The sequence below is a fragment of the Raphanus sativus genome, chromosome 8 (genome assembly GCF_000801105.2).
Source record: "Raphanus sativus cultivar WK10039 chromosome 8, ASM80110v3, whole genome shotgun sequence".
NCBI classification, from domain to species: domain Eukaryota; kingdom Viridiplantae; phylum Streptophyta; class Magnoliopsida; order Brassicales; family Brassicaceae; genus Raphanus; species Raphanus sativus.
In genome coordinates this window covers 676,372-700,634 of record NC_079518.1, presented here as the reverse complement: position 1 = coordinate 700,634, position 24,263 = coordinate 676,372, and the positions used below count along the sequence as shown (strand labels likewise).

At 37.8% G+C, this 24,263-nt stretch overlaps 9 protein-coding genes across 10 annotated transcripts; 4 read left to right on the top strand and 5 right to left on the bottom strand.

Moving 5' to 3' along the window:
- Positions 1-901: 901 nt before the first annotated feature.
- Positions 902-2,411, top strand: LOC108822984 (rho-N domain-containing protein 1, chloroplastic-like). Its single transcript, XM_018596201.2, has 2 exons — positions 902-996; positions 1,205-2,411. The coding sequence occupies exons 1-2, from the start codon at positions 963-965 to the stop codon at positions 2,290-2,292; spliced, it is 1,122 nt and encodes a 373-aa protein (XP_018451703.1). The 5' UTR covers positions 902-962; the 3' UTR covers positions 2,293-2,411.
- Positions 2,412-2,570: 159 nt separating this feature from the next.
- On the top strand, positions 2,571-4,588 carry LOC108822983 (F-box protein SKIP16). The gene is made up of 5 exons (XM_018596200.2): positions 2,571-2,851; positions 3,136-3,822; positions 3,903-4,121; positions 4,205-4,311; positions 4,416-4,588. The coding sequence occupies exons 1-5, from the start codon at positions 2,648-2,650 to the stop codon at positions 4,492-4,494; spliced, it is 1,296 nt and encodes a 431-aa protein (XP_018451702.1). The 5' UTR covers positions 2,571-2,647; the 3' UTR covers positions 4,495-4,588.
- A 1,713-nt stretch (positions 4,589-6,301) lies between these two features.
- On the bottom strand, positions 6,302-8,202 carry LOC108820997 (delta-9 desaturase-like 1 protein). Its single transcript, XM_018594043.2, has 5 exons — positions 7,850-8,202; positions 7,479-7,619; positions 7,238-7,378; positions 6,946-7,052; positions 6,302-6,663 (listed from the first exon to the last, which is right to left on the bottom strand). Exons 1-5 carry the CDS (start codon positions 8,159-8,161, stop codon positions 6,465-6,467), a joined length of 900 nt encoding a protein of 299 aa, XP_018449545.1. The 5' UTR covers positions 8,162-8,202; the 3' UTR covers positions 6,302-6,464.
- A 1,761-nt stretch (positions 8,203-9,963) lies between these two features.
- On the top strand, positions 9,964-12,113 carry LOC108822850 (probable transcription factor PosF21). Its single transcript, XM_018596036.2, has 5 exons — positions 9,964-10,192; positions 10,351-10,967; positions 11,051-11,183; positions 11,257-11,341; positions 11,432-12,113. Exons 2-5 carry the CDS (start codon positions 10,363-10,365, stop codon positions 11,797-11,799), a joined length of 1,191 nt encoding a protein of 396 aa, XP_018451538.1. The 5' UTR covers positions 9,964-10,192; positions 10,351-10,362; the 3' UTR covers positions 11,800-12,113.
- Positions 12,114-12,168: 55 nt separating this feature from the next.
- LOC108822851 (uncharacterized) lies at positions 12,169-14,010 on the bottom strand. The gene is made up of 7 exons (XM_018596039.2): positions 13,847-14,010; positions 13,473-13,614; positions 13,244-13,394; positions 13,081-13,156; positions 12,863-12,974; positions 12,689-12,780; positions 12,169-12,589 (listed from the first exon to the last, which is right to left on the bottom strand). The coding sequence occupies exons 1-7, from the start codon at positions 13,871-13,873 to the stop codon at positions 12,545-12,547; spliced, it is 645 nt and encodes a 214-aa protein (XP_018451541.1). The 5' UTR covers positions 13,874-14,010; the 3' UTR covers positions 12,169-12,544.
- Positions 14,011-15,344: 1,334 nt separating this feature from the next.
- On the top strand, positions 15,345-16,674 carry LOC108818671 (B-box zinc finger protein 24-like). The gene is made up of 3 exons (XM_018591588.2): positions 15,345-15,760; positions 15,855-16,157; positions 16,244-16,674. Exons 1-3 carry the CDS (start codon positions 15,578-15,580, stop codon positions 16,484-16,486), a joined length of 729 nt encoding a protein of 242 aa, XP_018447090.1. The 5' UTR covers positions 15,345-15,577; the 3' UTR covers positions 16,487-16,674.
- Positions 16,675-16,788: 114 nt separating this feature from the next.
- Positions 16,789-18,607, bottom strand: LOC108818674 (probable fructokinase-2). The gene is made up of 4 exons (XM_018591592.2): positions 18,203-18,607; positions 17,420-17,752; positions 17,064-17,180; positions 16,789-16,980 (listed from the first exon to the last, which is right to left on the bottom strand). The coding sequence occupies exons 1-4, from the start codon at positions 18,599-18,601 to the stop codon at positions 16,789-16,791; spliced, it is 1,041 nt and encodes a 346-aa protein (XP_018447094.1). The 5' UTR covers positions 18,602-18,607.
- A 3,198-nt stretch (positions 18,608-21,805) lies between these two features.
- LOC108821161 (uncharacterized) lies at positions 21,806-22,823 on the bottom strand. 2 transcript variants are annotated; one of them, XM_018594205.1, is made up of 3 exons: positions 22,755-22,823; positions 22,183-22,255; positions 21,806-22,072 (listed from the first exon to the last, which is right to left on the bottom strand). In XM_018594205.1, the coding sequence occupies exons 2-3, from the start codon at positions 22,244-22,246 to the stop codon at positions 21,912-21,914; spliced, it is 225 nt and encodes a 74-aa protein (XP_018449707.1). In that variant the 5' UTR covers positions 22,247-22,255; positions 22,755-22,823; the 3' UTR covers positions 21,806-21,911. The 2 variants fall into 2 exon arrangements, with proteins under 2 accessions (XP_018449707.1, XP_056849242.1); XM_056993262.1 differs by lacking the exon at positions 22,755-22,823 and having other exon boundaries at positions 22,183-22,743.
- A 286-nt stretch (positions 22,824-23,109) lies between these two features.
- LOC108821515 (calmodulin-like protein 7) lies at positions 23,110-23,872 on the bottom strand. The gene has a single exon (XM_018594530.2). It carries the CDS (start codon positions 23,702-23,704, stop codon positions 23,249-23,251), a length of 456 nt encoding a protein of 151 aa, XP_018450032.1. The 5' UTR covers positions 23,705-23,872; the 3' UTR covers positions 23,110-23,248.
- Between the last annotated feature and the right edge of the window lie 391 nt (positions 23,873-24,263).

Below are 24,263 nucleotides of genomic sequence, written 5' to 3'. Positions count from 1 at the left end.
GAGATATTGAGATTCCACTGTATTGTATTGTGCCTATCACTGAAACGGATGAAAGATAGGTGAATGGCATGGGTTAAAAGTGAAATGTCTTTTTGTTCCACCCAAAAAGAAGTATGAAGTAAAAGGATTTTCAGTGGCGTTTCATTTGTGACTGTATAGGTGGAATCATCACAAAAGCATATGACTACATCACAGACGGTGGTGGGCTAGTAGTAACAGATGCTGACTATCCATACACGGGCATAGAGAGTACTTGCGACCTAGAAAAGTCCAAAAACAAAGTTGTTTCCATACTAGGATACCTATTGGTGGAACGGAACGAAGCTAGCCTACAAACCGATGTTAGTGAAACTTTTTTGCATACCTATTGCATAGAACTTTTTTTCTTCGCCATTTTATTTGATTAGTGAAATTATAATTTGAGATAGCATAAACATAGGCTATTTATAGATTTTCAAAAATTTGTTTGAATAGTCACATTTTTTCATTTAAAAATTATCATTCAAAAATCATAATTTTTCAAATCAGAAGGTCTCACATTTATTCAACAACATAAGTAGTTATTAGTAGATAAATAAACACAATTTTTGAAGTAATTATTTTTAAAGGTTGTTTGTTCAAAAGACACAATCTTTCGATATAATTAGAATTCAAAAACCGTTGGAATTAATCAGGATTTGCTATTATATATTATTATTATATCAGTAGATAATCTGAAATTGGATCTGGCTTAAATTTTGATTTGGTTAACTAAATTCATTTGTTCATCTGCAACTGAACTCGATGTTGTAAACCGAATCTGTTTACATCCTATCTCTATAATTTGAAAACCGAACTTACCGAGCCCATTTAGAAATATAATAACCATATAGCCCAACCAATCTCAATATAAAAGAAAAAGGGTTTTGCTTCTTCACACGAAGAAGAGGCAGGCATCATCGTAAGAAGGAATCGAAGAAGGGATGGCAGGAACTTTCCAGCTCGCCTATGTCCCTGGTATCCTCTCTCTCTCTCTCAAGATTTTATTTAGAATAAAGTATCAAGATTTTGGAACTATTAATCATTATTAATAGTCATTCAAAACCACCAACTATGCAGGTTACTTGAAGTTTGATCTTAAATCATTCTGAATCTAAATTTATGGTTTCTTCCAACAAGTTTGAAGTCTGAATTTTAACATGTGGTATTTTGCTTTGTAACACAGGTTACACACTTTCAGACAGCAGCAGGGGCTTCTCTAATTCTGCTGTTGTTTTGACAAAAACAACTGCTAGATTTCCTTCCTCCTCCTGTCTGGATCACAAACTAACTGGACGTCTTAAATGTGCTGCCCCCAATAGTCGTCGTCCCTTTGTTTGCCGATCGAGTTCTGATGGCTATAGGGAACGGTTCGAGAAGTGGCTTCACACCCACGGCATCTCATACAGTGGAAAAGAGGAGTGGTTGCGACGCTTTCAGATTTACAAGACTAATCTCCAGCATATAGACCACCACAACTCCCTCAACTTGTCCTATAAGCTAACCGACAACGAGTTTGCGGACTTGACCGAGGCTGAGTTTAGCGCACGTTATTGTGGGGCGAAGACGCCTTCCTTGAGGTCAAACAGGCTGGTTTGCGACGCAGCAGCAGAGATGCATGATGAACCTGAAGACGAACTTCAGGCTGAGCCCGAGATTGTGTCTGAGTACGACGAACATGAATCTGACTTTGATTCAGAACCTGGCCCTCTGACAGCTATTCTTGAGCCAGAGGAGGATGATGATGTTACGTTAGATGTTTTATCAGATGATGAAGAGGTTGATGATGAAGCTGTGGAGAGTGAGAATTCAAGTCTCGAAAGAGACAGTGAAAGAGAAACCGCCTTGAGGGAACGGTTCGAGAAGTGGTGTCAAACCCACGGCGTCGTATACGGAGGAAAAGAGGAGTGGTTGCGACGGTTTGAGATTTACAAGACTAATCTCCAGCATATAGACTACCACAACTCCCTCAACTTGTCCTCTAAGCTAACCGACAACAAGTTTGCGGACTTGACCGAGGCTGAGTTTAGGGCACGTTATTGTGGGGCGAGGGTGAAGACGCCTGAGGTTGTGTCTGAGTACGAGAAACATGATGAATCTGACTTTGATTCAGAACATGGCCCTGTGACAGCTATTCTGGAGCCAGAGTCAGAGCTGCAGTTAGACTCACACCAAGAAGAGGAGGAGGAGGAGGATGTTACGTTAGATGTTTTATCAGATGATGATGAGTCTCTAGATGAAAAGGTTGAGGAAGACGCTGTGGAAGAAAGCTGAACTTGTGGAGTTGCTTAGTAGTAAAAATGCAGCTGATTTAACTGTGAAAAGAGAGAGAGACCCTAGCAACAATATGAACATTGCTATCTAGTTAATGACAATAATGTCTTGTTTCTCTATTTTTTCTCTGTGTTTCTTTTTAGGTTTTTTACTGAAGAGTTTTATCTTTGAATGAGGCCATTGATAATATTTGAACAAATTCAGGACCTTTATGGTAATTTTACAAGGAAGATGTGAAACGTATCCAAAAGTGTGTCATAAACAAAACGGGGCTTTTCTAGTTTCTTCTGATTGAAAAACATTCGAAGAGCCGACAACAAAAGCAGCAAGAGAGAGAGAGAGAGAGACCAAAGCCATGGGTCTAGAGGAAGCTGGAGATTTGGTTCTCCACATCATCCTATCCAAAATCGGACCTGAGAACACAGCGAGAGTGGCTTGTGTCAGCAAACGCCTCAAGGTCTCCGCCTCCGAGGACTCCCTCTGGTCCATCTTCTCTTCCCATGATCTCAACATCTCTACTCCTCTCGGTCCCCATGGAGATCCTTCTCCTTCCTTCAAGGTCAAGTTTTGTTTCTTTTCGTTAGAATCTTCCTGAAAGTTTGAGTCTTTCAATGAATTTTTTTAGGTTTCAGTGTCTGAAACTGTGAAATTGAGGTTTTTATCTCTGAGATTACCTTCTTGGTGGTGGTTTAGTTCATTAAAGGTTCTGTCTTTATTCTTACTTCAAGGTCAAGTTTGTTTCTTTTCATTAAATTTTTTCTGAAAGTTTGAGTCTTTGGTCTCTCTCTGTTACTTGGTGGTAGATTTATGCATTAAAGGGTTCTGTCTTTATTCTTCCTTCAGGCGGCATATCAGTCATGGAGGGAGTCCTTTAGAATGTATCCATGGCATCTCGTCAAGCGCGTTGGACGTTGCTGGGACAACCTCAAACGATGGTTGAGGTTAAACTTCCCTGAGGCAGAGGCAACGCTGAGGAAAGGAGCCACAGAGGAGGATCTTGAAGAGTTTGAGTCTGCTCTCAAGGTCAAACTTCCTCTCCCCACAAGGCTTCTCTACCGTTTCGTCGATGGCCAAGAGCCTTCTTCATCCTCCAATGGCCTTATTGGTGGCTATTCTGTGTACTCTCATGAAGTTAATGTCTACTTGCTACCTCTCAAGGAAGTTATAAGGGAGACCAACGAAACCATGAGCGATCTGTTCGGTATCTCTAACGGATCCAACTACATCGTTGTGGCTGCATCCGCAACGGCTAGTTTGAAATTGTTTTTCCTAGACTGCACTGACGGACAGCTTTACACCGGGACGAGTACACGCCAGATGCTTCCTTGTGTGCCTGAATCTTTGGTTAGGTCGGTTCATGATGTGGACGGTGATCAGCAACAGGACGCTATGCTGCTTTGGTTGGAAGAACATGGCAGGAGGTTACAGACGGGTGTTATAAAAGTCCGTGAGGAAGAGAAGATCAAAAGTATCAGTTTGTTCCCGGAGGTTTCTCCCTTGTGTTCTGTCGCTGTAACTAACGGTGTGCAGGTAATTAACAATAACAGCTTTGTTTTACTTACTAATAATAATCATTAGATTGAACCAAGCCTTGTGATTTGATTGCGCAGGTACGTGCGTCGTCTGTGTTTATCCCGGAAGTATCTAATCTTCGTGGTCAGCCACCTGCTTACTGGTATGCGTATTCCATCCGCATGTCTCTCGTGCCAGAAGGGTGTTTCTTGAACGGGAGACACCATAGCTCTTGCCAACTGTATTGGAGGCATTGGATTATCAGAGCAGATGATGAGGTGATAGATAAAGTCAATGGAGAAGCTGTGATAGGAAAGGTAAATTAATCAGGTTGATCCCTCGTGCTAGTACATGTTGGTGATGTGAGCTTCTTTCTAATACGGTTTGGTGTAATGTGTAGTACCCTCTCTTACAAGCCGAGGAAGAAGAGTTTGTGTATGAGAGTTGTTCAAGTTTTCCAACAACTAGTGGATCCATTGAAGGATCTTTCACCTTTGTGCCTGGAAGGTATATATGCTTTATGGACTATGATGTTTAATTAACAATGTATATCACTTATGTTGTAGTTAAGATTAGACCTTGTGACCTTTGGTTCTTCCGTTTTGTATTAGTTTGAGAGATCCAAAAGGGAGTCAATTCGAAGTCAAAGTGGAAGAGTTTCCTCTGAAGTTACCAGACTACATCTTCTAAACTCATCTGCCTCTCAATGTTTTGTTTACTGTTTCCTGCAGTGTGCAATGTACTTTGAGTTGAAGTGTGTTGAACAGTGACTAGTTTGTGAGAACTGATTATTCCATAAATAACAGTTGGAAGTTGAATACATAAATGTAGTTAAAAAAACAACAGAAAGGTTGAAAGCAAAACAACTAGTGATGAAGCTAACGAGCGAAAGCCAACTTGCGTGTCTGAGCTTCTGAAGTCAGTTTGACATCGGTGGCTAAACCGAGAGTCTGGAAGAACAGAACGAATATTCAAGCCATTTAGGTAGCTTAAAGCTTTTGTGAGTCAAGTTTCTATGGTATGAAAACGTAATGCTGAGGCCCGTCACCACGTAGAGAATAAAACCGAACCGGAGAGCTTCCCATTTGTAGTTAAAAGGAGCCAAGACACATAACAAATGCACGATCCCAACAGCCGAAGCTCTCATCACATCGACCCTTGTCCATTTTCTAAACAGAGATGCTCTTTTTTCCTTATGCACCGTGTTTCGGCTAGAGCCAGAGCCTTCCTCCTTCCCCATCAGATGACTGATCGATTCTTTTGTTTGAGATTTGTTTAGTATAAGTTATATGCTTGACCAAAGGTTTATCATATATAGGGATGATGTTGGTGCATTCAGGCTTAATTAGTGTTGTGGATATTAAGTATCGTAATCATTACTGCTTAACAATGAAATACTAATAAATCTTTACGTTTTACCTTGTATTTTTTGCCTTGTCTTCGAATAATGTTTTGCGTAGCGGTAATGATTGTTTGGTTAGTGCGAGAATTACGAGTTAAGCATAAGACCATGATTATCCATGTCTTTAAACCCGTATCTTAGGTTATTTGGACTGAAATTTAAATCAGAAAAGGCCGAAAAATAGAAAAGACGAGTTGGATTATCCTAAGATAAGAGACATTTAGTTTGTGTCCTTAAGACACGTGTGCACTCGCTATTTGTCAAAGGAAAACGGGTAGGGTTAGGTCGTTTTGAACTGACTCTTTCTTTTTTTTTTCCATCAACATCTAATTTTTTTTTAAGTTTGTAATTTTCATATCTTTTCAATTTTAATGTTAAATTTCTGTTTTATATATATATTTTTTTAACTTCTATTTTTAAATGTCATTTTCCTTTTTAAATTCAATATTTAATTGACTAAGAAACAAATAAAAGTCCTACCTATAATCCATACATTTAACAAAATCCTTACCAAAGTTCTTAAACACCAACTATTAATAAAATAACCTAAGGACCATCACTTAAGGATAATGGATAATGATGCTCTAAAGCATTTGTAACGATTTACAAACCTGGACATTTGTAACGATTTCACGTCATTAAAATACACGCATTTTTATACCACTTGACTTTTAAGGTTTTGACAATTGGAAAACTTTTAAATCAGCGCAATGCGTCCATCGTTTGTACTTTTTCCGCTATGGTTATTTTATCTTAGAATGTATATGATTATAGCTAGTGTTATATATAAATGTAACCAATACGAATTTAATCAAGTTAACAAAAAATAACAATAGTGTAAAAAAGGTAAGAAAATTTAAATATTTTTTATACCCCCTAGCTAGGCCCTTAGGTAGAAAAATGCTAACCCAAAATAACAAAATCCAAAACAAAGGTTCAAGAAGGACATGCATAGCTCCTCTGCCTTATACATTTTCAAGCATGCACATTAGTTCGGAGTCTGCAGAAATATATGAACTGGTAACGTACTACATCTTCTGATCTCATCCGGCTCAAGGTTTTTTTTTGGTGGCTCATGGTTTGTTTTTGTTATACACTTATACTGAGGTTTTTTATTTATACAGTACATAGCGTTAAGGTGTTTTGAACAGACAAGTTTATGAGAATAGATTATTCCATAAATAACAAATGAGTACATAGACGTAGTAAAAAAAAACAAAAAAGGTTAAAAGTGAAATAGATGGTATTAGAGCTCAGGTTAACGAACAAAAGCCAACTTGCGTATCTGAGCTTCAGAAGGCAGTTTGACATCGGTGGCTAAACCGAGAGTCTGGAAGAACAGAACAAGGTACCAAGTTAAATCTAGCTGATACCATTCCAGACCGTGCCTAGCCGAGGCCTCAAAGGCATGGTGGTTGTTGTGCCAGCTTTCTCCCATCGTCAATGGTGCTAGCCACCTACACCATCTCCCACAAACACTCGAAATCAGTCCTCATTTATGGTTTGTCAGTTTTTAAACCGTTCAGTTTACAACGTTTAGTTAACCAAATGTCAATGGTGTAATTGTCAAACTGAAACTGGATACTAATTAGGTTTGGTTTATCTATATGACTAGCTAGGATGTTCTTTTGTTTTTTTGGTCAAACTAGCTAGGATGTTCTTAAGCTAAGCTACCTTCTTAAGGGCCTGCATTAAACATGCTCTTATTGTCTGTAAAAAATAGAGTTGTGTAAAAATACCAAACGTTACGAGAGGTGTCCTTGGTGTTCCACGCTCGCGAGCCGCAGATATGACACGCTGAGTTTACGAACCAAGTCCCATGGTAACCGATTGCTCCTCCAACACCCTGATGCAAAATTAGTTTTACTTTATAAAATGAGTTTTTTTTAATATAAATCAAAGTCTTCGGAACGTGAAATTTTTGATGAATGTGATAAGTGATAAAGAAAGATAACAAAATCATATATCAAAAATAGTAAAAAGTCTGAAGAAAAAATGGTAAAAAAATACAATTCAAGATGATTTCCTTACCACGCCGCAAGTAAGGTAAGGTAGACCACCCCAGAGATAGACAAGGGTCCAAAACGCTAAGATGTGGTAACCAGTTGTTTTTCGTAGAAACCTATAGAACCATTGTAGTTTCAAGTCCATCACGTTGTTACGTCCTCCACACTGTTGCATTATTTCGCATGGTTACAACTTGTACATACGTAGTTCACCATTAGTCAAAATCATAAAACTAAAATCGATTTGCATAACGTTGTGTTGTTACCTTTTCTCTAATGTAAGCCGTGTCGAATATCCACAAGACATGACTGAACCAGAATCCTTCGATAGGGCTATGTGGGTCACGGTCCGAATCCGTGAACTGGTGATGGAACCTATGTGTGCTCACCCAGTCTATTGGATGACCCTGCCAAAAAAAACGAAAAAACATTTCAAATATAACTGGTGATACATATACTTGTTTCATACTTTATCTTTTTGGTCAAAAATAAATCAGAGCTTTAATAAATATTCGCCTTGACCATTTTATTGAGCTAATACATATGTCGCATGGTTCTCTACTTTAGTTAAAATTAACTTGAAATTATTTATGGTCCTTTAAATCTTAAATCCGGTTGTGGTTAAAATGATATGTACCTGAAGCGCAAAGAGAGCAGAATAAGCGAACGGATATTCAAGCCATTTAGGTAGCTTAAAGCTCTTGTGAGTCAAGTTTCTATGGTACGAGAACGTAATGCTGAGGCCCGTCACCAAGGCGAGAACAAAACCGAACCGGAGAGCTTCCCACTCGTAGTTAAAAGGAGCCAAGGCACATAACAAATGCACGATCCCAACAGCCGAAGCTCTCATTACATCGATCCGTGTCCATTCTCTAAATAGATAGGCTCTTTTCTCCTTACGCACCGTGTTTCGGCTTGAGCCAGAGTTATCATCCTTGGTTTCACACATCGTGTTCGTGTTTTTGAGACTTGAGTAGTATGATGAGATATATGGTTGAGCAAATGTTAGATTATATATATTGGGGGTGATCATGCTTAATTAATGTTGTGGATATTAAGATGTAACACCGTCCCCAATGCCCAATCAGAGTATTTTGATTAATATTATACTCCCTCCTTTTCATATTAAGTGTCGTTTTAGAGAATTTTTTTCGTTGCAAAATAAGTGTCGTTTTAGAGTTTCAATGCAAAATTTATTAACTTTATTCTCCATTCTATTTTTCTATTGGTTGAATTGTATCGGTAATGATGTTTTTATATTGAAAATATGCAAAATTAAATGCTTTTTTAATCTGTGTGCACAAGTCTAAAACGACACTTATAATGAAACAGAGTGAGTATTATTTTTTCTAAAAATGTTGTGGGCGTTAAGGATTGTAACGGTGTATTTGAGTAATCTATAATCATCACTACTTAACAACGAAATAATAAACTTTTATACTTTACCTTGTCTCCAAATGAGGAGAAAAGAAATAAATCAACTTAGTTAAGAAATAAATAAAGAAATTAGAGCAATTTCAATGGGGTTTTTAATTTAAGTATCCCAAATGTAAATATAGAAAAAAATATTATCATAGATATTTCAAAATCATCTCATTTCAAAATATTTCATTTGAGATAATTTGAGTTAATGTTTTATGATTTTGAGATATCCAGAAGAATAATATTTTTATAAATATATATGGTTATAATATTTTAAGAACTTTTATGAGAAATATGGTTTATGTTTTGGCGTAACAATTCTGATTGATATGGTAGTCCGGGAATTAAGAGCTAAGCATAGGTAAACACAACACATGTCCAAACCTAGACATTCGTTTTAATGAATGCTTCTACGTCATAATAAACAGACATTTTGATACCTCTTAACGTTTAAGGTTATGAAACTTTGAAAACAATTTTTCTACCAATGTATATAGTTTTTAATCAACCTGATGCGTCATAAAATTGTTCATGGTAAAAGCATATACACGGATAATCATTGTTAGAGATTATCCACTCAATCATTGAACAATACATTTTAATAGTATATGATTTCGAAGTTGTTGGTCAATTTTATTTAATTTGGTTGTTACATTAATTACTGTTTCTCATCGGTTTTGGTCAAGACACTTTACAATATTTCTAAATGACCATTTACCATAGTATGTTCTGAAAATAATTTTACTTTTGTTTAACTACAGAGTTAGTTTCTTTTATGGAACAAAATCGAAAGTAGAGTTGCACTGGCTCTTGTTCATCGCATTATAAAAATCAATAAAAAAAATTCGGCAGATAAAAATCCATCAAGAACAGGAAAAAAATCGATAAAGATCCGGTGAAGCTTATGATGGATATATTGTCGCATGCATGTACATTTGATTTATTACCGAATTCAGATATCTTTTACATAGTAGTTAAGATTCAAAACCAAGTTTTGGAATCAAATATACAACGATCATGCTTCATGCATTAATCGATACGCTTGGTCATTTTTCTTTAATTAATAACCTATGAATTTATTTTCTTGTTTCTTTTAATAATATTTTATAAATTCTTACGTCAACTATATATATACAGAGCTCAACTATTTATCGAAATTGATTTACACAACATTTTAAAAAATGTCATAATTCTCATTGATCTAACGGCCTGGAATTAACGTATGTATCAACACGCTAAAGCCCCTGATCACCGCCCAGTTTCCGACAAGAAATTAAAAAAAGGAAAAAAAAACTTTATAAGACACGGTTCTGTACTTGTACAATAATCAACCAAATCAAAAACTTCAAAACGACGTCATTTTCTGGCTGAGAATGTTCTTCTTCTTCCTCGGATCTCTCTGATTTTTTTTTCCTTCTTACGCTCCCATTACTCTCCATCGCCTCACTTACTCATTCATACTCTTGCTAAATAATATCAACTTTCCCGGATAATCACCTCTACCACATCTTTTCTTCTTGTGTCTCGCTGATCATCTCCTCCACCTGATTAGATCTCTGTAAGTGTGTGAGAAGAAAGACCATATCTTTTAATATTTTTTTAGGGTTTTCGTTTTGCTCCTAGGGATGATATAAAAAGCATTCGACTTTACTTGCATAAGGTTTCTAAAGAAACCCTAATTCTAAGTATGAATTTTGGAAATGGTTTCATATGCAGACTAGTGAGCTAATGGATAAGGAGAAATCTCCAGCACCTCCTAGTGGAGGAGGTCTTCCTCCTCCTCCTCCTCCTCCTCGTTACTCTGCGTTTTCACCAAATGGAAGTAGCTTTGCAATGAAACCTGAATCATTTTTTCCTCACAACTCAGATGCTAATATGTTTAGCCACGATATAAGCCGAATGTCTGATAACCCACCTAAGAATCTAGGCCACCGCCGAGCTCACTCGGAGATCCTCACTCTTCCTGATGACTTGAGCTTTGATAGTGATCTTGGCGTGGTTGGTGGTGCTGCTGATGGACCTTCTTTCTCCGACGACACGGACGAGGACTTGCTCTCTATGTCTCTCGATATGGATAAGTTCAATTATTCCTCTGAGGCGTCTTCTTCTCTTATGGGTTGTGAGCCGTCAGAACCGGCTTGGAGGAATGAGTTGGGATCGAGTTCTAACGAAAGACCGAGGATCAGACACCAGCACAGCCAGTCTATGGACGGGACAACAAGTATTAAGCCTGAGTTGCTTATGTCTGGGAGTAATGAAGTTGACTCTAAGAAATCCCTGTCTGCTGCTAAACTCTCAGAGTTTGCTCTCATTGATCCTAAACGTGCTAAGAGGTATATATATATTATTATTATTACTTTGATTAGTTTTTTTTTGTGGAGAAGATGATGATAAACGGTTGTGTTCTTTGATTTAGGATATGGGCAAACAGGCAGTCTGCTGCGAGGTCAAAGGAAAGGAAAATGAGATACATAGCAGAGCTCGAGAGGAAAGTACAGACTTTACAAACAGAAGCTACAACTCTCTCAGCGCAGTTGACTCTCTTACAGGTTTGTTGAATCTCTCACAGGTTTGCAAGTATATGGTTTTAATCTTATTTGTTTTGCCTTTCTGCCTCTTCAGAGAGATACAAATGGACTGAGTGTTGAAAACAATGAGCTGAAACTCAGAGTACAGTCAATGGAGCAACAAGTTCACCTGCAGGATGGTGAGAGCATCTTTTCTCAAAGAAAAAAAACATTGGTTTTAGTTGTGAATGCTGCTACTTGATTTAACTGTATTAAAATTTATTTGACAGCATTAAACGAGGCACTGAAGGAGGAAGTTCAACATCTGAAGGTATTAACAGGACAAGGTGTTTCAAATGGTTCATCAATGATGAACTATGGTTCCTTTGGATCAAATCAGCAATTCTATCCAAATAATCAGTCCAGGCACGCTATGTTAGCCGCACAACAGTTCCAGCAGCTCCAAATCCAGTCACAGAAACAGCAGCAACAACAACATCATCATCATCAGCAGCAACTGTATCAGCTTCAGCAGCAGCGCATTCAACAGCAGGAACTACAAAGTGGTGTAACTGAGCTGAGAATGCCCATGTCTTCTTCGGGTCAGAAAGAGTGTGTACCATCGCCTGATCTTGAGGCTCCCTCCACAAAAGACTGAAGAGTGTAGACTGTGTAGTGTCCAAACTTAGTGAGGTTCTCTCAGAAAATCTCCTCTCTCTTTCCAATTCCAAAGCCGTGGTGTTGTTTTCTTCATGATCAGAAGAGGATCATGGCTATATTGCATTCTAGAGTTAAAAACAAGAAACCTTAGAAGTTGTTAGTGAAAGCCTTTGTTTGTTTGTCTTTCTGCTCGTAGTCTACATTCTTCTCTTTGTATGGTCCCTACTAGGCTCTTAAAAAAACTTTTGGTTAGAACTGTGGTTTTGAATTCAAGTCTTGTCTTTCTAATCAGATTCAAATTCTTAGGCTTAATAGCTCTTTCTAATTATTTGAAGAGTGTCTCTCGTTTGGGCTTTGGCATTAAAGCTTATGTGAAGTCTCCACAGATTCCTCAATATAAAAACATAAACGATAATTACAAAGATAAAATGAGTTTTCCAAGATCATGGATTACAAGATTCATCGATTAAACTCGCAAAAGGTAAAGGCAAACACCTTCAAGTGGAGGAGAGCAGAACTGAACTGAAACAGAACCGGTCTTTAACAATATTCATCTCCGGCAACAGCAAATTTTAACCATCTGTGGCCACGGGTGACTAGACTAACCTTTTATCCATGTTTGCAGAAGTTGAAGACAGGTTTAAAACAATGGAGATGAAACTGAAAAGCAAAGCCATTTTCTGTATATACATGAAAATGTTTAGCATTTCCTTCTCCTTGCAAAGTGAGTCCTCCTGCGATCTTTAGCCTTTAAAATAATCTTTCAAGGAGAATGGAGGAAACGCATCCTACCATAAGACACAAAAAAAATAACATTTTAACACAGGCACTACTACTCCCAGGATTATAGAGATATATGAGTAAAAATACAGGAACATTATGATTACTTTGCCGTTCTCCTCAGTCAAGTATTGTCTCGCAACTGTCACCTGTTGCAAGAGCCTTTCCATCGGTGTGTAGCTTGGATGGTTTGCGTGCTCTGGACGATGTGAAAACGTGTTAAAAACTTATTAAACTTTTTAAGTCAAGAGGAGGAAACAAAGAAAAAGAAAAGAACTGACCAAGAATGGTGCGGTTCAGATCATCAGCAACCTGTTGACGGTACTCAGAGCTCAAAAGATAGAACATTGGTGATTTCTCAGGGTCTTCATACGCCAGCAAAGCTATCACGTCCTGCCCTCAGGGAAACAAAACTATATTTAAACCAAACTCTCCCCCATCATTTGGAAAGAACAGAAAGCATAAAATAGAGAGGATCAGACAAGAATCAACAACTCACTTCAAGCTTCCCCACATATTTTTGGAAATTCCCAAAAGGAGCCAAACTTGTCTTAGCAAATTCAAGAGCTTCTTCGCTGCAGCATGTACAGAATCGTTTTCAATGATCAGAAAAATGAGAAAACCTGATTGATAGTTCACAAAAAAAAAAAAAGAATGCTCACCCTTTGGCATCACAGATAAGCTCAACAAAGTGAAGGCAAAGAAGATCAAAGTGCAAATCCTTGTTTTTCTCAAGCAACTCTTGTCCTAATTGTTGTTCAGTTAGCTCAACAGCCTTGAGCGCCTTCTTCTCCAGTACAAAACGCATTATTTCTGAACAAACCAATTCAAAAACATATAAACCATCACAGAGTGTGGTAAAACATATAAACGCATTGATTGTACTCTCACGTTTTCTTCTCTCCATGTTATCGCGATCAATTGCGGGTTGGTGTATTCCAGTAGTGGAAGCAAGAGAGTCAGCAGTTTCATCGAAGCAGTTGTGGAGAAGATAAGACATTACAATGCTCTGAATCTCATCATCCTTCACAACCTATGTTTCAAACACAGAGAATAAAAAAAAAAGTTTAAACCTTTTTTTTATTCAGATTCCAATGAAGAGGTTGCTGTTAAAGTTAATTGGCCACCAAAGTCAACAATACAACACAATGCTTACACATAGATTGAGAGAGACATTGACGAAAGACCTAATCCATAAACTCAATCGAATGAAAAGAGAGAGAGAACGATCTTTCCCCAATAGTGAAATAGATGGAAGAGCTTACGATGTGTTCGAATTGACGAGGATCCATATTTGTTACGGAGACGATCCGCTATACAGCCGCGTTTGAATAAGGGAAAGGTATGATTCTCTCCGGGGAAGAAGCGAGGAGGAGAGATCAATTGAGGATTGGCAACTCGTTGAGGGAGGCAGCCGAATATAGTGTAACTATGTGGGTGTGGGGGCAAAAATTAGGAAGAGAACAAAACAAAAGTAATCTGGAGGTTTTTTTTTTTACTTTATTAATTTTTTTACTAAGGTCAAACTGACATTAATTACTTGTCTAAGTGGAAAAACAGTATAATTCCAAAAGAGAGTTTTTGTATATTGATGGACTCTAATCACCTACATTTAATAATAAAATAAAAATAAAAAGTTTGCAAAAATGCAGAATCTGTTCTTAGTCAGCTGTTTGTCTTTCTTTCTAATTGATATAATCTGTTTTACAATAATTAAGTCATTTTAAAATATAAACAAAATAATGCTGAAAACTTAATTTAAGATTTGTTATGAATCTGAATGTTTCGTTTCACACAAAGATATGTCGACTCCTGTGATGAAATGAAACTGAGCCACAGGCCCACAAGTGGATCATAAGAGTTAAATCAGAGGGAGCTGATCCACGTCTTAAGCAACACGGCAGCTGCAAAAATTATTAGACAACACCGTCTCCAGACATATTCTTCGACTTAAAAAGGCCTCCTGATGGATCGGTTTTTGAAAGGAGACCATGGGTTTAAGAAGTCACCGGAACACATTGACAAAAGGCCCTTGGATCGTAAGATAGGCTGTTGGAGAGCAAGCCAACTGTGTGATTGGACGTGCACTATCTTGCAAATAACTTTGAGGAGGTTGATGTGGATATCAGATCTTCAATGGTGGGTGGCTAACTCCATCTCGCACGCGTTTGGCTACATTACAACGTGGACTGTTGATCTTGCATTCCTCATTCAGAGCCAAACTCATAAAGCAGAGCTTCCAGAAAAAAAAATTATTATGAGCTGTAAGAGTCTCTGAGATGCAGTTCGACTCAGCCATGTCTATGGAACTGTCCCTCAAGCATCAGTAAGAATACCTTCGCTGTGAATAACCATAAGGTTGAAGAGAGTAAGTGTATTGAGATTGACTTGAATTGCTTTGATATAGATTGCTTAGACTGAAAAATAATTTCTTATAAAATTGCAAATATATAATTTCTTTTAATTAAGGATAATTTTTGTGACCAACAATGTCAGAAATATCTCACGGGCTGGTACATATTACATAATATGAAAAGAATAAATGCAAGAGTATCATTTCCAGATTTTTGTAAAGATGTACAGATTTTTTAATTAGAATAAAAACCTAAATCTCTGTGAGAAAAATAAACTGAAAAAGAAAAGTGTGAATATAATAATAATATCTAAATGAGGAAAGATGACGAAAGGAGATCCACAAAAGAAGCGTGGGACCCAAGACACCTTGCTGTAAGAAGCATAGTGTTTCATTTTGATACGCAGATTCATAAAGATCTCTTATCTTCTTCTCATTCACCACTGATTGTTCCCCCAACAACTTGTCAAACCATTTCCTTATTGCATCATCTCTCCTATTCTTTGTTACTTCTTCTCCAAGATCCTTTCCACCTTTACCTACATTTTCTGCTAAGCAAACAAAGTCAGATTCATGCATATGTCTTCTTGATTTAAAACCAAGAATCAATAATCAAGAACTGTGATTTAGAGAACAAGGAAAGATGAAGATACAGTGTGATGTGTGTGAGAAAGCTCCGGCAACGGTGATATGTTGTGCCGACGAAGCAGCTTTGTGTCCTAGATGCGACGTGGAGATTCACGCTGCTAACAAACTCGCAAGCAAGCACCGACGCCTTCATCTCAATGCTCTTGCCACCAAGTTCCCTCGTTGCGATGTTTGCCAAGTAAGTTTATAGATAGATCTCTCTTTCTCCCTTAGATCTTGTTTACCAATTATGTGTATGCTCATTATGTTGTTACTCTTCTTTTGACGTGCAGGAGAAGTCAGCTTTCATTTTCTGCGTTGAGGATAGAGCTCTGCTTTGCAGGGACTGTGATGAATCCATCCATGCAGCTAACTCTAGATCTGCAAACCACCAGAGGTTCTTAGCCACTGGGATCAAAGTGGCTCTGAACTCAACTAGTTGCAGCAAGAATCAATCTGAGCCTTCCAAGAAGCAACAGAAAGCTAAGGAGATTCCAGCTAAAACCCTAAACCAGCAACAACCTTCTTCTGCCACTCCTCTTCCGTGGGCGGTTGACGATTTCTTTCACTTCTCTGATCCTGAGTGTACCGAGAAGGTACTAGAGACTGAGATTAAGAAATGTTGATGCTTGGTTTTGTAGCTATTTTATTGACCTTTTTTTCTTGTCTTAAAATTGAGCAGAAAGGACAGCTTGATCTTGGTGAGTTAGAGTGGTTTTCAGACATGGGTTTCTTCGGTACTGATCAGATTAATCAGGAGAGTCTTCCTGCAGCTGAAGTTCCGGAGCTTTCTGTTTCGCATTTAGGTCATGTTCATTCATACAGACCAACCATGAAGTCGAATGTTTCATACAAGAAGCCGAGGTTGGAGTTCAGAGATGATGATGATGATGAAGAGCACTTCATTGTCCCTGATCTAGGCTAAAATGCTATATGTAAGCTATGTGTAGACATTTCTCTATGGAAAAATAAGGAAGATGATGTGTGGATGCAATGTCATATCTTTAGTTTTGTTAAGTTGAGTAAAGCTATGTTGATAGCTTATTAGTTATTACACACTTTCTTATTTTCTGTCCGAATCTTTATTATAAGATATTTGTGTTTGAGTTTGTTCATATACCTCTTGAACAAGGACTTTGCTACAAACTTGAATCTAAATTTGCTACAAACATATAAAAGATAAAATATTGTGATCTTTTTTTTTTCTTTTTTTTCAAATCAGAATCATCAGCAGCTACTACAATATAAGAAGCGCAATTTTGGGGATTTAAAAGGGTTGTTACTACGTTTCACATTGTCTTTAATAAAGCTTAGAGCTTCACTGTCTGAAGGAAGAGCTGGAATGGCTCCTTTCTTGGTGGTCGTGATGGCTCCACAAGCGTTTGCAAACCTCAGCACTTTCCTCAGTTTCTTTTCCTCCTAAAACAAGTATATATCAGTAAACCACACTTGTTAATATTCATTGAGTACACACAAGATAGGTTTAGGGGTTATGTTGTAACCTCGAGTACAGATTGATCATCAACAATCTTGCTTAGAAACGCGCCGATGAAGGAGTCTCCAGCTCCCGTTGTATCCACCGCGTTCACATTGAAAGTTTGAACAGCTCCATGAAATTTCTATACATGCCAAAATTAGCTTTCTTGATTAACAAGCATTAAAATTAAAGAATGAAAGGTAGAGTTAGCTTTCTTGATTAACAAGCAATCAAATTAAAGAAAGAATTGGCATTGCTTGCTTAGTCCAAGATTCAGCATTGAAAATATAATGAACCCACGTCGTAATTATGCACTAATTATCAATCAAAGAGCAAGCCATGGCCATAATGATGATGAAGAAAACTTATGGCAAAAGTTACCTTAGTGTAGTAACGACATCCATCCTCCCCGAGGGTAACAAGCAAGAGCTTCAAATTGGGATGCCATAGAGACATGGCCGACTCATCATCAATCTTTTTGTTTTCGGTAAGGAACTCAAGCTCGACGTCGCTGACCTTAATGATCTCAGCCTTGTCCCAAATGCTCATGATCTGTTTCCTAGCTTCTTCGGGAGATGGCCAAAGAGGTTCCCTGAGGTTAGGGTCGTAGGAAAGAAGAGCTCCTGCTTCTTTGGCCACTTCCATTGCCTTCAAGTGAGCTGACCTACATGGCTCAGTGATCAAACTAATTGATCCATAGTGAAACACTTTGGCCTACAAAAATAAAATCACATGCATCAAATCTCCAACCAACAACATATGCTTAGATTGTTTGTTTATTATATTGGTATACCATCATAGCCGTCTTTGAGCATATTTGAGCATATCGGAGCGGTTGAATAGGATCCAAATCAATTTACAAAATTATATAGATGCAAATCTAAAACTTTAAATTATTAGATACATTTCTAAATTATTAGATACATTTCTAAATTATTGTTTGTAATTTCAAAAGAAACGTTATAAACATACATAGATGCAACTATTAATTAATTTTTAAAATTACATGATTTATTAATTATTTAGTTGGATATACGGTTAGTATTTTTGAAAATGTCGTGTAACTAATTTGAAACGGCACTAATACTATTTTAAATTTACAAAAATAAAAATATACAATTGTGTACGTATGCATGAAAGGTAAAAAAAAAAGATTTTACGTACGGATCTGATTAGTTCGAGGTTAAGTTCGTCTGGTCGGAGAAGCATGTCGGCGCTTGGGTTCCGGTAAAACATAAACTCACGGTCACCGTCTGAACGCAACGTGACGAAAGCGAGTGCGGTTCTTGCTCCCTCGTCGAAGGTGACCCCCTTATCATCAACGCCGTTCTCCCTCAAGATTCCAGCAAGCATGTGACCGAACTCATCACCACCTAGCTTACCAACGAAGGCGGAGCGACCTCCGAGACGAGTGACTGCAATGGCGACGTTGGCCGGAGCACCGCCGGGAGCTTTGAGAAAGCCTGGGGATTCAGCGAGGGAGACGCCGGATTCGGTGGGGACGAAGTCAATGAGCATCTCGCCGAAGCTCACGATGAGGCCTTTCTCTCTGGTGGAAGACATTTGAACAAGATCGGAGAATGAAAGCAATAGAGAGGATGAGAAAGTGAATGAATCTTAGAGTAGTTTATATAAGAGAGTGAAGACAGAACGCTTCCAGTGATATAAGAATATTTCTCTCTCCTTATCCTCTCGTCTGTAAAAAAGAAAACTAAATCTGAGTCGAGCTCCGGTCCGGTGAGCGCGTGAGCGCGACGACCGGCACCGGAGGCGCCCCTTCTTCTTCCTTTCTCTTCGTCTCTTGCTGCTCTTCTTCTTCTACCTTCGTTTCCGACATATTGCAGGTCCTGGTGTAGGGTTTCTAACCGGTGGTGCTCCCTGCGCAAGAGCTTCTTCCCGGTGATGTTCCTGCTGCTACTGGTTCCGCAGTGAGGTTGTCGAGGTGTAGATTAGCGGAGTAGTCGGCTTTTTTGAGTTGGGAGAGGATCGATTTTCAATCTCTAGATCTTCTTCGCTTCTTTTCACCATCGTTGTTGATGAGGTTCGGTTTGATTCCGACTGCGGTGGTTCTCTGCCGGTTTCTGGTCGGGAAGAAATCTTCTACAGGGTTAAGGTTCTTCGGGCTCCTTCGGTGTCGCAGCGGTCCAGGCCTTCTTTCTGGTAGTTAGGTGAGCTCTGATGGTCTCTTGGCCAACAGAGGCGAGTCGTGAGCTTCAGTGTGCAGGAGGAGATGGCGCTCAGCTCTGTTCAGATTCGTGTGGGTGTGGCTAGCTGTTCTATTCACCTTTCTGGTGGATTTCGGTTGTCGTCTATGGCTGTCGAAGGCATCTTTCCACGCAACATCACCTCGGTCCTTTTCAATACGGCTGCCTATCAGTTCATCCAAATGTTTAAGGCGGCAGCTTTCATTTTGGATTCGAGTCTCTATGCTTTTTGGTTTATCCTAGTTCTCATTGACACGGGTCTAGGTTCTAACGACAGAGTAATCGACTTCCGGTTCTCGGCGGTCACAAATGTGGAATCGATTCTCGGGGGTCATTGATCGTTTCCGTGTCAAACATTTGGTCATACTCATTTCCCGGTGCCGTAATGTTCACTTGATCCCTTGCGGTAGTGTGTTATGACTTACTTTGCAGGTGATTGGAGATAACCTGATTTGGTGGTGATGGTGAGATCAACTCGCTTTTTGCATGGTCCGTGGCGAAATATAGGTGTGTAAAGCTTGGTTTCTGGGAGCTCTTTTGGTAAGAGTAACTTGAAACCTTCACTTCTATTTCTGTCAAGCGCTTCGTCGACGGTGACGGTTATAAGTTTTGAGGAGTTCATTGGAAGCTAGCTACACCGAAGACGACTTGAGAAATCCCGGCATCCTAGGAAACTAGGAGAACCTCACTTTCTCGAGGCTGTCGTCGATGGTGAGAACGGCAACTGATTCCTAAGGATGTTAAAAACTGATTAGTGGAATGTGCCGGGTTTAGTGGGTGGGCGAAGCTAGGATGTAATACACTGATATGGGAAATTTTGTTCAAATCATGCTTGTAACCGGATCTAAATTCCCGTTCGGGTTGAATAAAATTTTAATTTTCAAAAAAAAAAAAAAAAAAAAAAAAAAAAAGAGAGTGAAGACATTACATTGATCTGGTAAAAGAATAGTCAAAAAGATAATCATATCGTTATAGAAATATTTTTTCAAACGTTTGAATATATAGGTTTATAGAGGTATATTAAACTCATATTTCTTAACACTTCTGCAAAAAAATATTTATTTTTTTCATTTTCCCCCATATTTGTAGTTGATACAGCTTTTATGGTTCAGAGGACCGTATGTGTTTTCGCCTTTTAAGAAAATAAGATAACGTGTGACTGACTACGTAAGGATTGCATTTTGAATAATTTAAATTCTATATATATATATATATATATACAGTATATATCTTTCAAGGTTCAGCGAATTCAACGTTTTTTTTGATAAAAAAGGGTTAAACCCGTGTCACTATTGGAACCAGACCTAACCTCCGGGGGAATTGCAAGCCCGCGGATGGACTTCTTCTCCTGGGCATTCAAATGGGTCCTAAAGCATGGATCCATATCCGCGTTAGGTGAACAGAACAATGTGACTTAGTTTCGCATAGCAGGAGAATCGAACCTGAAACGTGTTGGCGTCCCAGGCCTGTCCACTGCTACTTGACCACAAGGCCCGTTCGAATTCAACGTTTGTATATGGTTATGATAAATATTCATATCTGGTTATTCATGGATATTAAAAAAAAATCTACATTAATGGATAAGAACCGAACAATTAAAAATCTACTCACAATGAGTCACACACACTCTTTTACATAACGTATGCATGCATATGCATAAGGCTTTTCTAAAATTTATGATTTTTTTTTGTTTGTTTGGAAAGCTGCCAACTTGATAATAAGCACTTTACAACAATCAAATAATCTCTAAAATTGGGTTTTCATATTTTGTAGCCTTGATTAACACAAAATATAGGAAAACAAAATATTATGCTAGCTTCTTTATAAAATACACACAGAGAAACTTGCTAAAAGTACTCCTAATCAAAGCTTCTTTGTGATACGTTTTTTTTCAAATGATTCTCCTTGTAATATCTATTATATCTTCTAGTTATAGTTGCAGACTTGACGTATCAAATATCTATCTTATTAAAACAGAAATATTGGAATTTTTTCTAGGTGAATTTTTAAATTGGACCTACTATTAGATATGATATATTTTCTGATCCTATTAACTAACAATTAATGTTACTAATTCCTTATTCTATGCTAACTTAATACTTTATATACATTCATTTTATCAGTTGATCCATTTTTTTTATTCAAAAAAATATTTTCTTTCCCAATTGATTTCATAACCAACATGCAGTAATGTTAAATTTGAGATTTCATAATCACCATCTAATAAGTCCATGCGATGATCACCATACAATACATTACTCTTTAACCAATTAATTTTATATAATAGTCGTGCTATATGATATATTCAAAGTGGATTCAAATCAAACTTATTAACCCATTACCTTTTAACCAATTCAAACATGATTATATATCGGATTACCGGGTTTACTGGCTCGACGATCTAAATTTGGATTTAAAAATGTTGATTCAAACCCAGTTTTTTTAAATAAACAAAGTTCTTACATATTAAATACTTGTAACATTGTTAACAAAATTTTGAATCATAAATATCCCGCGCTTCCGAAGCGCGGATCATGATCTAGTTCTAGTTATAGATGCAAACTAGACACGTACAAAAACCATTAAAACATCATCTTCACAGAGCACAAGCCAATGAAAAAGGAAGAGAAGAAACAAAAAAAGAAAAACCATAGAACCATGACTGTTATTCATTTGAGTTCTCTGGCAATTTCCCGATCTGACTCAGGCAAAACTGTTACATTCGAATCAGCTGCATTTATGTGCTGGTTTGGTTTGGGTGGTGCTTGTTCTTGGTTCATCATAGACTCCATGTCATGCATCCTTGTGCGGATAACACTAGCCACCAATACTGCAAACAAGTACAAGATTGGTCAAAAAATGTTACATGGATAACATATATACATATCATCTAATTAATGATCTATCCATAGAGAGCATATGAAGACAGGAGGGTCATACTAGCAGCAGTGCCGAGAGTCCAGACCCAGAGGATCTTCAAGCCAGGACTCTTTTCTCTTCCCATTTTTAAGCACTGCATTACACCATTCATTCCGGTTTCTTAGTAGTGATAACAACTAAACCCAACTAAACTTTACTATAAGTGATCAGAATCTCCTATGAAAATTGACAAGTTCCTGAACTGAACCAAAACAAGAACAATCATTCATATCTAGCTGGGGGAGTGTTTGGTGATTCCCTCTTAGAAGATTTCGATCTAAACTAGTCAGAACACGGTTGATAAGACATCAGATTTCAACTCGGTTATTGGAAAGAATACAATTTAAAGATTCTAGAAACAAGATCAATGTGGAATAAGCTCAAACGTGATTACAACAAATTTGAAAAAAACTGCATCAACGAATCCCCACAAAAACTTATACATAATAAAAAATAATCAAAAAACTGATTGCTAATTTCGTGAGCTCCGAAAATGAGAAACTGATTGGGTTTGAGTAAATCTACATCCGCAAAATGTAGTTCCCTAAACATATAACAGACCAAGAGAAAAATAAATAAACGGAAAACGATACCTCTATACGATTCAAAGACCCAGAGAAGTTGAAAGCGATGGGAATTTTCCAGGAAGTCAGAGCAAGAGTCAAAAATGTAAAAGCGAAAGACTCGAGAGCTAAGAATAAAGGTGGTTAGCGTCTAACCGGATGATTAAACCCGGTTTAGTATTACTTAATACGCGAAACCAAACTAAACCACTTTACATTTGAGGGCCCTGGGTATGTGCCGAAATAGTTTTTTTCTTTTTCTTACATTCTTAATATGATAGCCCAACAAAGTGGGCGTTGTATCAATTTTTGTTATTGTTGTGATGCTCTTGATATTGATTCTTTGATCCAGTTACACATTTTATTACGAGTAACATATTCCGGAAGAAACAACAGAGAAACTACGTTATGATTACAACATCATTTGTTTTTTCTTTTTTTTTCTCTTGTGTTTTTCATTCCTAAAACAATATAATTAAATCAAGAAGAAGAAATAAACACAATTAACGAAAAGAAAAATATTATTAGCCCAGAGCGCTAAAACCACCACCTTTCATCATTTGTCTAAACTCCTTGAAGTTAACTCTACCATCACCATCCCCATCCACTTGCTTAATCATCTTCTTACAATCATCCAACGTCTTACCTTGCTTGAGCCCCAAGGATGACAAAACCGCCTTCAACTCATCCACCGTTATAAACCCATCTCCGTTTTGATCAAACACATTGAACGCTTCCTTCATATCCTCTTCTTCTTCGTCCTCCCCCTCCATGATCGTCTTGTAAAGCTCCTTAAACTCGTCTATGTCCACACACCCATCGCCGTTCACGTCTATCTTCTCGATCATTTGCGTCAGCTCCTTGTCGGGGATGTAGATCCCGAGGGTCCGCAGCGTCTCGCTCAGCTCTTTATTCGTGATGGAACCGTCACCGTTCTTGTCGAACATTTGGAACACGCGTTTTAGCTCTGTTGGATCCATCTCTTTATAATGTTTGTGGAATTTCGTGTGGAACAAGAAAGGAGGATGGTGAAGGCTCCGAGAAGTTGAGAAAGGGTTTCCAGGAAGATCTTTTCACCCTTTCATGGCTTCTTGGAGATCGAAAAGAGAAGACAATTCAGAAATCTAGGAGCAAGTTTAAAAAGTCAGAGAGATGCAAAGAGATGTATTAGTAAGCCAAAATTAGGAGAGGATTTGTCCTTTTGGTTGATATTATTATTGGTTGAGAGAAAATGTTGGAGGGTTTTTTAATGGATGTAACTCTCTTACATTCTGAATCAAATACATCATAGTTTTGATTTTATGTGGGGAATTAATCAATATATTTGATTGGATTTTACCAGACAATCAAAGCAAGGAACAAAATGGGGTTCAACTTTCAAATAATATAAAATAATCTAATAGATTTGTGTATTTTTCTAATAGTTTTATCACTCTTTTTACTTTATTGCGTTAAGATTTTCTAGTTATCGTCTCCATGTCTCTCTATCCGTGTAGGCGTGTACATTGCAATTGCCATTTTTATTACGATTTCAAGTTA